The sequence below is a fragment of the Dermacentor silvarum genome, chromosome 3, assembly GCF_013339745.2.
Source record: "Dermacentor silvarum isolate Dsil-2018 chromosome 3, BIME_Dsil_1.4, whole genome shotgun sequence".
In the NCBI taxonomy this organism is placed as follows: Eukaryota; Metazoa; Arthropoda; class Arachnida; order Ixodida; family Ixodidae; genus Dermacentor; species Dermacentor silvarum.
In genome coordinates this window covers 193,147,987-193,160,746 of record NC_051156.1, presented here as the reverse complement: position 1 = coordinate 193,160,746, position 12,760 = coordinate 193,147,987, and the positions used below count along the sequence as shown (strand labels likewise).

The window sequence follows — 12,760 nt, the reverse complement described above, 5'->3', positions numbered from 1 at the left end:
CATAACCCGTGTCTCTATGGAAGAAGACAGTGATAAAGTGCTGTCTGAGAGTAATTACAGTGGACATTAAGTAAATAAACGTATTGTTCTGTGAAGGTAAACATTGCTAGTTTTGTCATTCTTTTTTTTTTTCTTTTTGCCAGAATCGGAGGCATGCTATGTTTCTCTCGCTCAAAAATAGAGTGTGCATTCAATTTCTACATTGTTTAGAAGTTCTAATATCGCTTTTATGTTAGTTTACTACTTAGAACTCATGAAGAGTTGTGTGCACTTTTTAGGGGACATATTTAGGGACATATTAGAATTGGGGCGAATACTTCCAAATAATGAGCAGTGTGTTTTGGTGTTATTGTTGCCTCTTGTTTAATTCGACCTCACTGGATAATTCAACCAATTGCATCGGTTTCATCAAGGCTAAAAAAAATGGAAAGCAACTGTATTAAATTGCAGTACAAAAGCCCCACATCCGCAAATGCACAAACCTGGGTTGCGAAGTAGTCAGCTCTTAAAGACTGCACCAACTATCTAAAATAATTGTTTACTTGGCAAGTCAGAAAAGGTTCGCTTTGGGAAAAGCTCAATGAAAACAGGGCACTAAAACAGAAATGGACTAGTGAGGCCATACTAAAATCAGTATTCTTCGCTCGTCAGAGGCGCTGTGTCCTTGGCTTCGCTTGCCAGTGCGCTTATTGTACTCCGCTTTTTCTGAAGTTAGCACTAAGTGTAAACTGCAGGCACTCGGATAGGTGCGTGCCATGCACAAAACTAAGAGAGCTATTGGTCTGGACCAAAAGACTTTTGGTGTCAATGTCACCTTCATGCTGATGGCTATTTCCATGCAGGAGAAACTGGAAGAAGAGGTTACGCGGCTGAGAGGTCGAGTGCAGACCTTGCAGATGGAACTGGACAACAGTGAGGCAGTCCAGCGGGACTTTGTCAAGCTGTCACAGTCCCTCCAGGTATGCTAGCACCAGTTCAGGACCGTTGGCGTCTGTGTGTCATCTGTTAGCACTGCTGTGTGTTTCATCTCTCTTGTTGATGAACACAATAAACACAGTGCTTAAAAAAATAAGCGAGTGGTCGCAGCACTACGAGGCGACACTGATCTGCGTGCTAGTTCAAGTGTGCACATTTTCATTTGAACGTTGATGAACACAAGGTCACGTGTTCAATCCCCAATCATAGTGGCTGTGTTTCTGAGGGGGGATAAATGACAAGAACATATTCTTTAACCTTAGCTTTCTTTGATGAGTGGGACAAGTTTTGATGCTGTGATCGTTTGACTGTGAAGAGGAGGGAGGGGGTGTAACAGAGAGAAGGAGGGTGTGTTTAGGGTGTTTTGTCGATTGATCAGCTGCGTCAGTGATGACATCATCTTGCTGTAGCGGTGCACACCAGTGCTTTCTCGCGGCAGAAAGGACGTGTTCCTGTGGCCTGTGCTCCGAGTTGAGGAGTTTCTTAACACTGTCTAGATGGCTGGAAATGTAGCGTCCCGTTGATCAATGAAAGGTGAAGCAGCATGTATAAGAAGCAGCTCTACGGCACTAAAAACGAGAAGCTTGACGGCGGCGAGAGCGGGCCATGACAGTTGAACATTGTGAAGCTTCACTTGCTTTGACAGTCATCTTTGATGGTTCCTGCTTAATTTTTGTTCTTCTTGGCTTGCTAAGAAGCACTGCAGCATTGACTTACTATATATGTTTTGAGACATGCCTATGTCACTGTAGCATAGGTCATTTTGTGTTGATTGTCACTGTGATGCCTCCGTTTGGAAAGGCTGTTGAGACTCCACCCAGCTCCCAACTGTGCACTGCCCAGGTGGAGCTGGAGAAGATCCGGCAGTCTGACAGTGAAGTCCGATGGCAGCACGAAGATGACGTGAATGAATGCAATGGCTGTAAAAAAGCCCTGCACTCTCGCAAGGAAAAGGTGAGCGTTGTTGGTCTAGTGCCTCTCTGTTATCCTATGTTGCTACGTTACTTACATTGCTTATGTTGCTATGTTCTTATTGACAGCGGTCGAATGAGAAATGTCGCTGGTGCCTATGTTCTCACAAGGGGTCTTGTCCTATGCCCTGATGAAGACACGTCACCTTGTATAGACGTTGGTACCAGCGACATTCCTTGTTTTACTACTGCTCAACTCTTCAAGCCTCCACCTTCCTGTACACCTGCCGTGGTTTCTTAGTGGCTGTGGTGTTGGGCTGCTAAGCACGAGGTCGGTGGATCAAATACTGGCCATGACTGCCACATTTCGATGGGGGTAAAATGTGAAAACACCCGTGTACTTATAGGTTTAGGTGCACGTCAAAGAACCCCAGGTGGTCCAAATTATTCTGGAGTCCCCCACTACGGCGTGCCTCATAATCAGATTGTGGATTTGGCACGTTAACCTCCCCCCCCCCCCCCTTTTTTTTCCACCTTCCTGTGAACTTTGGTCTTAGCTGTTGAGAGAGCGTCTTGCGATAGTCCTACTTAACTGATGCTTAGAACGCTTTTTATTTTAATCTAAACGCTAGTATGCTGCAATTCCATTGTTATTGTTTTTCGTTTTGACCACCAGCCTCAATGACCGTTACTTTGGGTTAAATTTGCGTAAATAAGGGCAAACAAAGGTGTTAAGCGAAGTTGATGAGGTTCCTCTACCATTGAAAGCCAGGGTTGCTGTCACACTTTCTGTGTGTCGTTTTCACTCAGTGACCCGCACATATCAAATTTTTTTTCTCTTTTTATTGTTATTATTTTTTGTGTGTCCTGATAAAAGGGTGGGCATATGCTTGGTGTTGAGCTTGGCTGCCATTTTACAGTGCAGCATTCTGCCTCAGTAGTTGGAGAATCGATGCCACCAGGGTTCTTTTGACAGTGGGTGGCAAAGGAAATGCCGCCCACTGCTCTGGTTGACAGCCCACCACTTTGAGGGGTGAGAATGGTTGATTTGGCCAAATTTTCGTTGTTTTTTCTGATTTGCTGTTGTTTTTTTATCACTGTGAAGAAATATTTCAAAGAAGTCTGAAATAAAGTTGAGAAAATTGCACTTTCTTTGTGTGTGCTGTCTACATTGGGTAGAAAATCTGGCTTTGGATGTTACCATTCCACTGCGGATTGTTAATGCATCCAAAATGCTAAATTGTTGAATGTTGAATCGGAAAAAAAAGATAATTTGTTTGTAACCCCCCACACTCCCCTCCGGTTGCAAGACGTCCACCTCTAAAAAATTTGTGGGTAGAATCCTGGAGTGGATGTCATGCTTTTAGGTTGACATTTCCATCACGCTCGTCACAGTTGTCAAAACAGAAATCTGATGCACATCTCCACAGGCAGTCTTTTTTAGATCACACGGACTCTCTGCCTTTCTGATTGCACTGCTCTTGCAACTAAATAAAGCCTTGTCTCGTTAATTGGTATTGGGCAGTGCCACTGAATTATCTTCCAGAGAAAGAAATGGTGATAAGAGTTATTTCTATTCAGGGATGCAAGGCCTGGTTACTTTTCACCAAACTGGCTACTTTGCTGATTGGCAACTTCTTGTCTACTTCAAGTGTCACTATCAAGCACCACAGCCTTGTCAGTAATACTGGGTCTTGAAAAACAGTAATCTTTTGCATTCTATTCCTTGCGCTAAATTTAAGTCTTCAAGGCTACGTTAATGCAAGTATACATCCACACTAGTCATCTCTTATAGCTGTGTTGACTGGCATGAAGGGGGGGAAGATACTGTGGAGATCGTTTGATGGCAGCTTGGCTACTTTGTTGGCTATTTTTTCTTTTAAATAATATATAGGCTGCACACTTTTTGCCTAGTACTTACTGGGATTTCTGCGGCTGCTTTTCAAATTCAGAGCCTGGCGACCCTGATGCAGTTTTCTAAAGGTTTTGGCCACCCGATGTCTAACTCATGCAGCCTTCCTGACACATTTCCTCCGATTCGTCCTCTTTCAGCCGCACTGCAACCATTGCGGAAAGATTTTCTGCACCGAGTGTCTCGGCCGGGTGGTGCGGTCGGGTCCAAAGCTGCGCCCCTTCGCCGTGTGCAACGTCTGCCACACCCTGCTCGACCGAGACACTGCACCCTACTTCAGCAGCGAGCCGCCTCAGACTCCCAGCTAGGCGTTTATTTTTTTTTTCTGCGCCTCTCTCTCTCATCGCACCTATTCCACCTCAATCAGCGGTGAAGAGCCGAGTGCTCTGCTGAGAGGAAAAGCTGGTCAACCGTTGCATCGCCTCCGCCTCCAACAGCCTGCAATGCAAGGTTTCAGTACACTTTTGTCGCGAGGTTGCAGCAGCTGTATGTGATGTTGGGGAGTGTCTGTCGGGTCGGGTAGGTGGTTTCTCGGGCCACGCAAGTTCTTCCATCATTGTTGCCAGACTCTGCCACGGAGTTTGGGTGCTATACTACCGCTGGGCGTGTTCCAGCCTTTGATGCCACTCGTGCACACGAGGTTTTAAAGATGCTAAGAGGGCGGTTTGAAGGAAATGCGGGCGAGTTGCCTTCTGCGTTTAATTCATGGGAAAAAAAAATCATTTTAGCAGCTACATGTCTTTGGCAGTGATCTGCTGCCAGTATTGCATAACTTCTGCCATGTCATTGCTCGTTTGTGATGGCCTCGTACGCCATAATATCGCTTGACAAAGGGTGAAACCTGTACCCTGATTCTTTTTTTGCCTTCTGTAAAAAAAAAAGCAAGGGCCATGCAAGGTGCGGCGGGTGCAAGGGTTTTCTGTAGTCAAACAAAGTGTACGGGATTGGTGTCGTGTGTGAAATAACGTATGTTCGCCGTAATATACGGCCATTGATAAAACTTAAGACGTAGCCGCCCTTTAGTATTTGGGCAAGCATTCCATCAACTCGTTAAATCTTTTCTTTTTTTTTCTCTCCCACGGTAAAAAAAAAAAGACTCTACCTTACCTATGCAGTTGGGTTTGTGTTTCGCTTGAACCGCCCTTATAGCTGTAGCCTATTACATAAGTGTCTGGCTTTACGCCGAGCAATCGTCTTCGGCGGCACCTCATCAAATATGACCCCAGCGTGCATTTTGCGAGACGTGAGCAAAATGTCATCGAACTTGCGTGAACCGCTTCTTGTGATGAGCAAACTTGTTTATAGGAGCACCACACTTTCAGTCTTGTAAGAAAATGCACGAAAACAGCGGTGGTTTGTGCATACAGATGAAAGCTGAAGGTTAGATGTACAGAATTACTGTTAGCGAGCTGTTTTAGGGCAGCTGAAGCTCGGACAGTTTTCGTGAGGCATTTGTGCCCGCAAATTTGTGCACCTGTTACTAATCTACTGTTAGGATAAACACATTTAACAGCGACACGGTGAAACACTATTCGTTGAAGTGCATTTCTGAGCTGTTATTTATTCTTTAGTATAGAAACGGTTATTTCTAGTGAAGCTCACTATTTATGTTTACAATTTAGGTGCTGGTTCCGCAACATGGTGTGTAATTTAGGTCCCGTATGTGCTTGCGTTAGAAACTGGCTCGGGCATTGCATTGCCTGCCTTGCTGTTCTTTATTTTGAATGTTTGGCATTGTTGAAGGACTCAAATGTAATGCAGAGTGTAGGATTCTTTGATCTTGCTGACGAAAGATGGTGTGGAAGAGTGCGAGATGGTTTTGTTTGGCAGCTCCAAAGATATCATGTTTTGTCTTAAAAGAAGGCGATAAGAGTGGAACTGGTCAGAAAAAAAAAAGGAAGTTTGCTCCTGTTTATAGGTATTCAGATATGTAAATAAGCACTGCGTGCACGGTGTGTTAATATCGGTGTGGCGGTTGTAATCGCTGAGTGTCGTGGGCCCACGCTTGCTCCGTCTTGAGTTCCTCATGTTTTGCAGGCACCTTCGCTGCCAAAAGTTGTGCAACCAGTCATGTACGCTGGTGCAGCTCTTTCCTGGTGAAAAAAAAAAAATTTTTTTTAGGCGTACATCCCTTTTTAAAAGTATTCAGGACGATGATTGCATGTCGCTATGGGGGACCATGTGTTGTACACTGGGGTATTTGCATTGTATTCTCAGAACTCAATGCTCTCTGGAGTGTTTGATTGGCTTCAACGTGTGCGTCAGGGCATGACTCGGGGACGGTGCTGGTTGCAGGTGACCAAGCCTGCATACTCTAGACAAAGGGCACAGATGCCCTGCCCGGCCTATCTGCTAACTTCTGTACACTCAATCATGACATCCCCAGCAAAAAATGACATTCTAGCTTATCATTTTTAGATTTATACAGTGATTTTAATCAGTGAGTGGCGTAGTACATGTAATGCTGACTTCATGCAAATGTGCGTAATGGCAAGCTGCCCTGTGTTTTGGTGGTCATGTACTGTCACAAATAAAAGTAAGGCTGAAAATTTTTTTAAACTTTAAATGGGGAACCAGTACTGTTCGTTGAAGTGATGAAGGCGTCCTTACTAGTCGATGCAAAAATGGAGGTGTCAAAAAAAAAAATGATTGGCGGTGGGGATATTGGAAATAATACCATGACCCTCTCGTCGACATGGCACGCTGCCCTGTGCAGCTCCCAACTCGATGACCAACTCTGGGCTACCCAGCAAGCCTGCGAGGCGGCGAAGAGGCAAGACCTCGATGTCCCCACGTGGGAGGCCTAGGCCCAGCCAACTAAACTGCTGGTTTAAATAAAAGTTTGTTCCTCCTCCTCCTCCTTGGCGGTGGGGGGAAGATTCGTCGTTTTTGCACATGTAATTTCATGGCACCGTCATGTTTTAACTATGTGAACACACTGGCACAACATCGGGAAAACCTGGCTTATAACAGCCGTCTTCATATTTTGTAGTTTTTTCTTCCCTAGTGACCCTGGTGACTGCAATATCTCATTGCTTGACTGGACCAGCTTTGCCAGTGCATTTGTCTTGTCATTTCGCAGGATTTGCACTGTGTGTTTGTATGCCCTTGGTTCTTATTGTGACATTATTTTGGGAAAGTTCGCTTATAACATCCTCTGCAGTAAATGACCCAGGTAGACTCCAGCGATTGGTGATGGTCGTGGTGATGTTGGCCTTTGACTTGTGCATGCTGAAGTTACGAAACTGTATTGTCCTTTCAAAGCAGAGTAAAGTGTGAGAGAGTCATTGTCAGTAAGGTAATCAACTGCTTTGTTTCTGTTTCCTGTTTGTGATTGCTTTCCTTTTATTGAGTTTTCCTGGTAGTTAAATGTTAATTGAAAAATCTGCTGTGGTGCTTATCTGAGGGCTGTCACTTCATTTGTGGCATAACTGGTACTAAATATATATGTGTGTGTGTGTATGTGTGTGTGTGTGTAAATGTAATGTTATATAGTAGAGGGAAATAATCGGCACAAGTATGAAAAAGTAAATGTAAGTGAAGACACTTTTTCGTACGTGTGCCAATTATTTCCCTCCAGTATACTAAAACCAGATCCTGAGGAGTCTTTTGTCATTATTATTACTTGTATATGTATGTCTCAGTTATGCCACAAAAGAAATGTTGCAGAACACAATCTGTAGGAGTATGCGCTGATGTCATCACCAGCACTGTAGGCTTGAACAAATAACACAGCAGAAATCGGTGCATTGTCGCTTCCATTCACTTATCTTCAGAAGGGTTGTGGAAGGTGTGTAATTAGGATGACAATAATGGTGTTTGTGATGTCACATGAACACTACCTAGAGCGAGATCCTTGCTTAAAAGATTGCATAAAAATATTATGGCCCCATAATTAAGCTTATCTTTAACAGAAAGAAAAAAGAAAGTGACTGGTTTATGAATGTTTCAATATAACTTATGCAGCTCTGCAAATTGTGTTCCTGGTTCAGCAGTTTGTGTCACATGAAGAATGTTGCTTGGAGCTTTTTTCGGACATCAAATGACAAGGAGTAGTCGAAGGAATAGATATTCACTTGATTGTAGTCTGAGTGGGAGTGCTTATGCATGGAAGGTCAAAAGATTAAGCATAACAAAACAAAACAAAAAAGCTGGCCTGCAAGGCAGTGTCTTTAAGGGCCTGTGAGGACAGCTTGGTGTGCTTTTCTCGTCACTTGTAAGGTCATGCCAGTCCATTGTCTACTTTGCATCTTAAAAAAAAAAAATCTTTTTAGCATCTTCAACTTTTTTCTTATCTTTTCTGTGTTTGCATGGTTCTTACCAGTTCTTAAAAACTTTGTGATAGTATGAGCACTGGTGTAAACTGTGTGCGTGGGCAGTGAATGCTTTTAGCTTTTGTCTTTGTTGAGCGCTTTTGGATGAGACTGCTCCTTTCTCTCTCTTTTTTCTTTATATTTGGGCTGAAGGAGCTCCATATCCTCTAAAGGCGCATGTACACCATCAACATGAATTTGAAATGCGAACAAGTTGAAATCAACAATAATGCAAGATAGGTGCGATACAGGACCAGACGTAACGGTTTTTAGACTGCACTACATTTACAGACCGCAGGCACTTTGCAGGGATTGTACAGAGCTCAAAAATTGAAACGCAAGAAATTTACATGTAAAAAAGTTTCTTGCTGTTCGCGTTTTAATTTTTGAGCGCTGTACATCACGCAACCGCTTGTGTAGAACGTGTCCTAATCTGCTTTTGTTTCCCGCAGCTGGTTGCATAAAGTATTTTGCTTGCAGCTAAATTTAACTTCAGATAAGGGCCTTCCACATAGTTAGAAGTTGACGCTTGTGATGTACCATTGGCGTAAGATGAAACTCGAACAACTAAGAAGTAATCTGAACAGCTGCTACACGCAATTACATAATAGTCCAATGGGCAACCTTCCAATTGGCGGTTTCAAAGCATTGTTTAGCCTCAGATCTTTTTGCTGTCACAAAACAGTCAAACATGAAAATACAGCAGAAGGTGCTAATCACTTCAAAGCTCACGTTTTCAGTTTATGCCGATAGTAGTACATTCTTGTCTCTGTAGCCTTATTTATTTAGTACATACAATTTAAGATTAGCATAGAAAGTTGTAGAATGGCAAAGGTTTGACACTTGTAAATCTTCTTGCATTGGTCACTCGGGAATTCACTGTGGGTCAAGTCACAGTGATTTGGATGCAAGTAAAAATGCTTTGTACGGGCAATCCCATTAGCATTTCAGTTTGTTTTTTGGCAAATACATTATACATGAGCGTACAAACTTAGCGTCTGGTTTCCTTCGTACGTTTTTTTTCCCCCCATTTTGGGTAGCAGTTTTTCTCATTTGTCTTGCACGGGACATTCTGGGCATCTATATTTTGCTTAGCATGTGGTATAAAACTCTGCACTTAAGTACTCTCGTTTGTTTCGCTGTAGAAACTTGCATAAAGCATTGTAGCAGAAAAAGGTGCGCTGGCGTCGCACTGTAACAGTGTAGTCTGGTTAACAGACCCAACGTGAAGCAACAAGTTTTGAAGGTCCATTTCCAGTATGTATTGGCCTGCAGATGGCCACGGAAAAGCCTCTTGTTTTGAAAGGAGGCACTAAACTGGAGTGTTGTCTTCAAAAAGTTTAGCCTAGTTATTTTGCACACTTTTGTTATTAATCAGCACATTGTTGTTTAATAGTTCTATGCCGTCTGTATTGCTGGCATTACGTCTATACCGAGGATTTGTTGCAAGCTCATTGGCTGTAATTGTTGAGCAGCCTCAATCTTGTCACAAAGCTTTGGCTAGTCGTTATAGCTGCATTACTCTGCAGTTAATGGACTCATGAGGCATTTGCTGTTATAATCAGAGTTTTAAAAAGCTTAAGAATGTTGGCAGGAGAAGACATGAACATGAAACGGCAGCGATGTTGTGTTCTCAAATGGTGTCACGTTTTTCTCGTCTTGTGCAACTTTAGCATGCAATATTTTACTTTACGAGTGCTTTTTTTGTTATTATTGTACACAGAGCAGAGGAGCTGCATTCTTATTTGTGTATACAACATTTAGACAAGAACTTTGATTCATTGACCTTTAATCATGACTCGACTCTGTCAGCAGACAGTGCAGGTTTTTTTTTTTTTCTTTCTTTTAACAGTGGAAATTGATGACAGCGGTCAGGAATTTTGGCATTTTTCTGCGCGTTTAGCTGCTTGAAAAACCAATTTTTTATAGTATTTTTTGAGAACACGAGTCTTGGCAGGTGCTCGGCACCTTGTGTACCGGGCCTTTGCAATGGCGAGACCAAAATTTTCGCGGACGAAGGAGGAGACTTTAGAAAAAAGGGAGAGTGGATACGGTGCTGTGTTTATGGAGACATACACTTCAACACACCTTCACTGTAAGCACTTTTGTGACTGTGTGCAAGTGTGGGTCAACAATCGAATCTTGTCTTGCCGTTATTTCTGAAATGTGCATTTATGGTGGCCATTCTTTTTGGCTATTGTGCTTGCTCTTTTAAATAGTATGACATTTACCGAATGGAAAACTGTACCTCAGGCAGTTCCGCCTTTGCCGACCTTGCCCACGGCTCTTTGAGGGTTCCAATCTGAAGTGTTATCTATGCTAAAGGAAGATGCTGGTTCAGTACTTGGCGCTTGCCTGAATTGCAGTGTCCCCAGCACACAGTGACCTCATTTTGTTGCATTCCGCGTCCGCCGAGCAAAGGCCATCGCTTGCGCCACCAAGCGGCAGACGACGGAGAGAGGACTTGCGCGCAACGTTGCATGCAGATTGCATGCATATTCCCAATATAAGAGGCCAAGAGTACAACAGAAATTAACTCGTAGTAGATAAACTGCGCAAAAAAATTCGACGTAGATTCGAAAAGGAACAGGTGGTGTCTAAAGCATGGCATTTAAGACATGTTTCCCGTTTTCGAATCAATTCCGGCGCAGGCAGCCAGTAAAAGCGTAGCCTTTGAGAGATCTGTTTCTGTTACTCACAGGCAATGGTCACTAAGGCATGGATTTGGATGCCACCTACTGAACAATAAAGGCACTGAACATAGTGCTTGTGTTGTTCAGTCCCTTCTTGTGTCTGTATCTAAATTTTCCGCGCTGTTTTTCTATAATGATTTTAGAGCAACCTGCTCGGTTTTTAGATTGAGAGAGTTGATATTGTTGAAAGATTGAACGACCGGTCGGAGCCATTCTCGGAGGTCACGCTACATGTAACCACTCTGCGTCGTCTGCTTCTGCGTGGCAGCGTGCGCAATGGAGTATGCCTGCCGGGCACGGAAGACAACGAAAAAGAGCCATCTTTCTGTGTCACTTTAAGGCAGAGTTTGAAAATTGACAGAGTAATCCAGTAACATTGAGACTGGATTTCGTGGACTTTTCATGTCGTGTTGACTTATTGTGCGAGGCAGTGGACTGTACATATACAATGCGATAGCAGAATCTTTATTTTGAGGAGCTATACATGAGGTTGGTGCGCACGCATTTTTTCGCTCTGTCGTTTTGATCTATTGCTCATTTGCTTAAGCATATGCTATATATTAATTGCTCAACTGTTATGCCAGGTTGATCGTTCAATACAGTGGTCTTTCACTTGTTTCTCTTTTTAAATGAAAAATGCCGACACAACATTTATTTCTCGTCACAAACAGCTGAGCTGCTCTAAATTGCTGCATGTTTGTATTCCGTTAGTTATTGTTAATTTTGTTTGTAAATAGAGCATTGCAGAAGTTTTGTGACGAGAATTTTTTTTGTGTGTGCACTGGAGCATGGAAGTGGGGCTGAACTCGGAAGTTTGAAAATGGTGATTTTGTCGAGAGATGAGTTCTGAACCACTGGCGCTGTACAGGCGAGACAATACAATCTAGGAAATGTATATCATTTCAAAGATGCACATCTGGCTTGTGTGTGGAACTGCAAAATTCTGTCAGCTTTGTGCCGTGTTGTAGCAAAGATGTGCAATTTGGGTATGTTTTCTATTTTGTTTGTGGTTTATTGCGACTGTAAATATGTACAGAATGAAAATCAAGAAAAACAAAATGTTCTCTGTGCATTATTTTGTTGGTGATTTTGTGATCTGCAGATGTTGACTCTAGGTAGAGTCTGCAGAAAAGCATGTGGGCAATGAAAAAGCACTGAACTTCAAGGAGTGCTAACATATTTTTTACTATTTATTAACAGAAGGTCCTGATCCTCTAAACCTTAATAAGAGACTGGCAAGCCTCATCAAAGCGTCCTAAATAATTTCACAAGGTAGCTTTCCGACAGCTAATTTCGGACTCTTTTTTCAGGAGGTTACAGTGTTGTGAGGTCATGATGCAGAATGTGGTCTCGTGGGAGTAGGATGTTGCAACTTTTTGGCATTCGCTCTGGCTCGCCGGAGCAGGATGGGTAACAAGGGATCTGCAAGTCCTGATTTACATGGCAATGAAGTGTCCAGTCACCATCATGTCACCGGTGTCCATCATGACATAGCACTTACTCGTCAGTGTCGCCTCAAAAATGGGATAACGTTGACATTTAGAGCATCGGCCTACGTCACCGGCATCCCACTTTTGCGGAGAAACCAGCGAAAAAATGGCTGTCTCATGATGGATGTTGGTGACATGATGGTGACGAGATGTGGCATTTCACCACTGTGTAAATCTGGCTTAGGGCTAGAGAAATGCTTCGACAAGAATACGTGTCTTTGTAAAGACATCAATAGACTTTGGCTCTAGCCGGAGACATCCTTTGTTTGACCACCGTTTATTACTACAATCTTAATTTTTACTTTACCACATTAAACTTGGTGTCCTTTAGAGAGGGCTCCTCTGACCGAGCCGGTAATTTTAGTTATATATTGGGAGTTGTAAAGCTTAGGGAGTGTTGTCTCCCCATTGTCGAAGCCGACAGCCCGCATCACGCTTACATCACGAAGCCCGCCTAAATTATGTA

General features: G+C 43.1%; 1 protein-coding gene across 3 annotated transcripts in view; it reads left to right on the top strand.

The window, feature by feature from the left end:
* Positions 1 to 11,879, top strand: part of LOC119446378 (rab GTPase-binding effector protein 1) — a 58,177-nt gene extending 46,298 nt beyond the window's left edge. For all 3 annotated transcript variants that reach the window (XM_049664102.1, XM_049664100.1, XM_049664101.1), the window contains 3 exons: positions 843 to 959; positions 1,819 to 1,929; positions 3,939 to 11,879. In XM_049664102.1, coding sequence (XP_049520059.1) covers positions 843 to 959; positions 1,819 to 1,929; positions 3,939 to 4,106 — 396 coding nt within the window. In that variant the 3' untranslated portion in view covers positions 4,107 to 11,879. The remainder of the gene's footprint in view (positions 1 to 842; positions 960 to 1,818; positions 1,930 to 3,938) is intronic.
* The last annotated feature ends 881 nt before the right edge of the window (positions 11,880 to 12,760 follow it).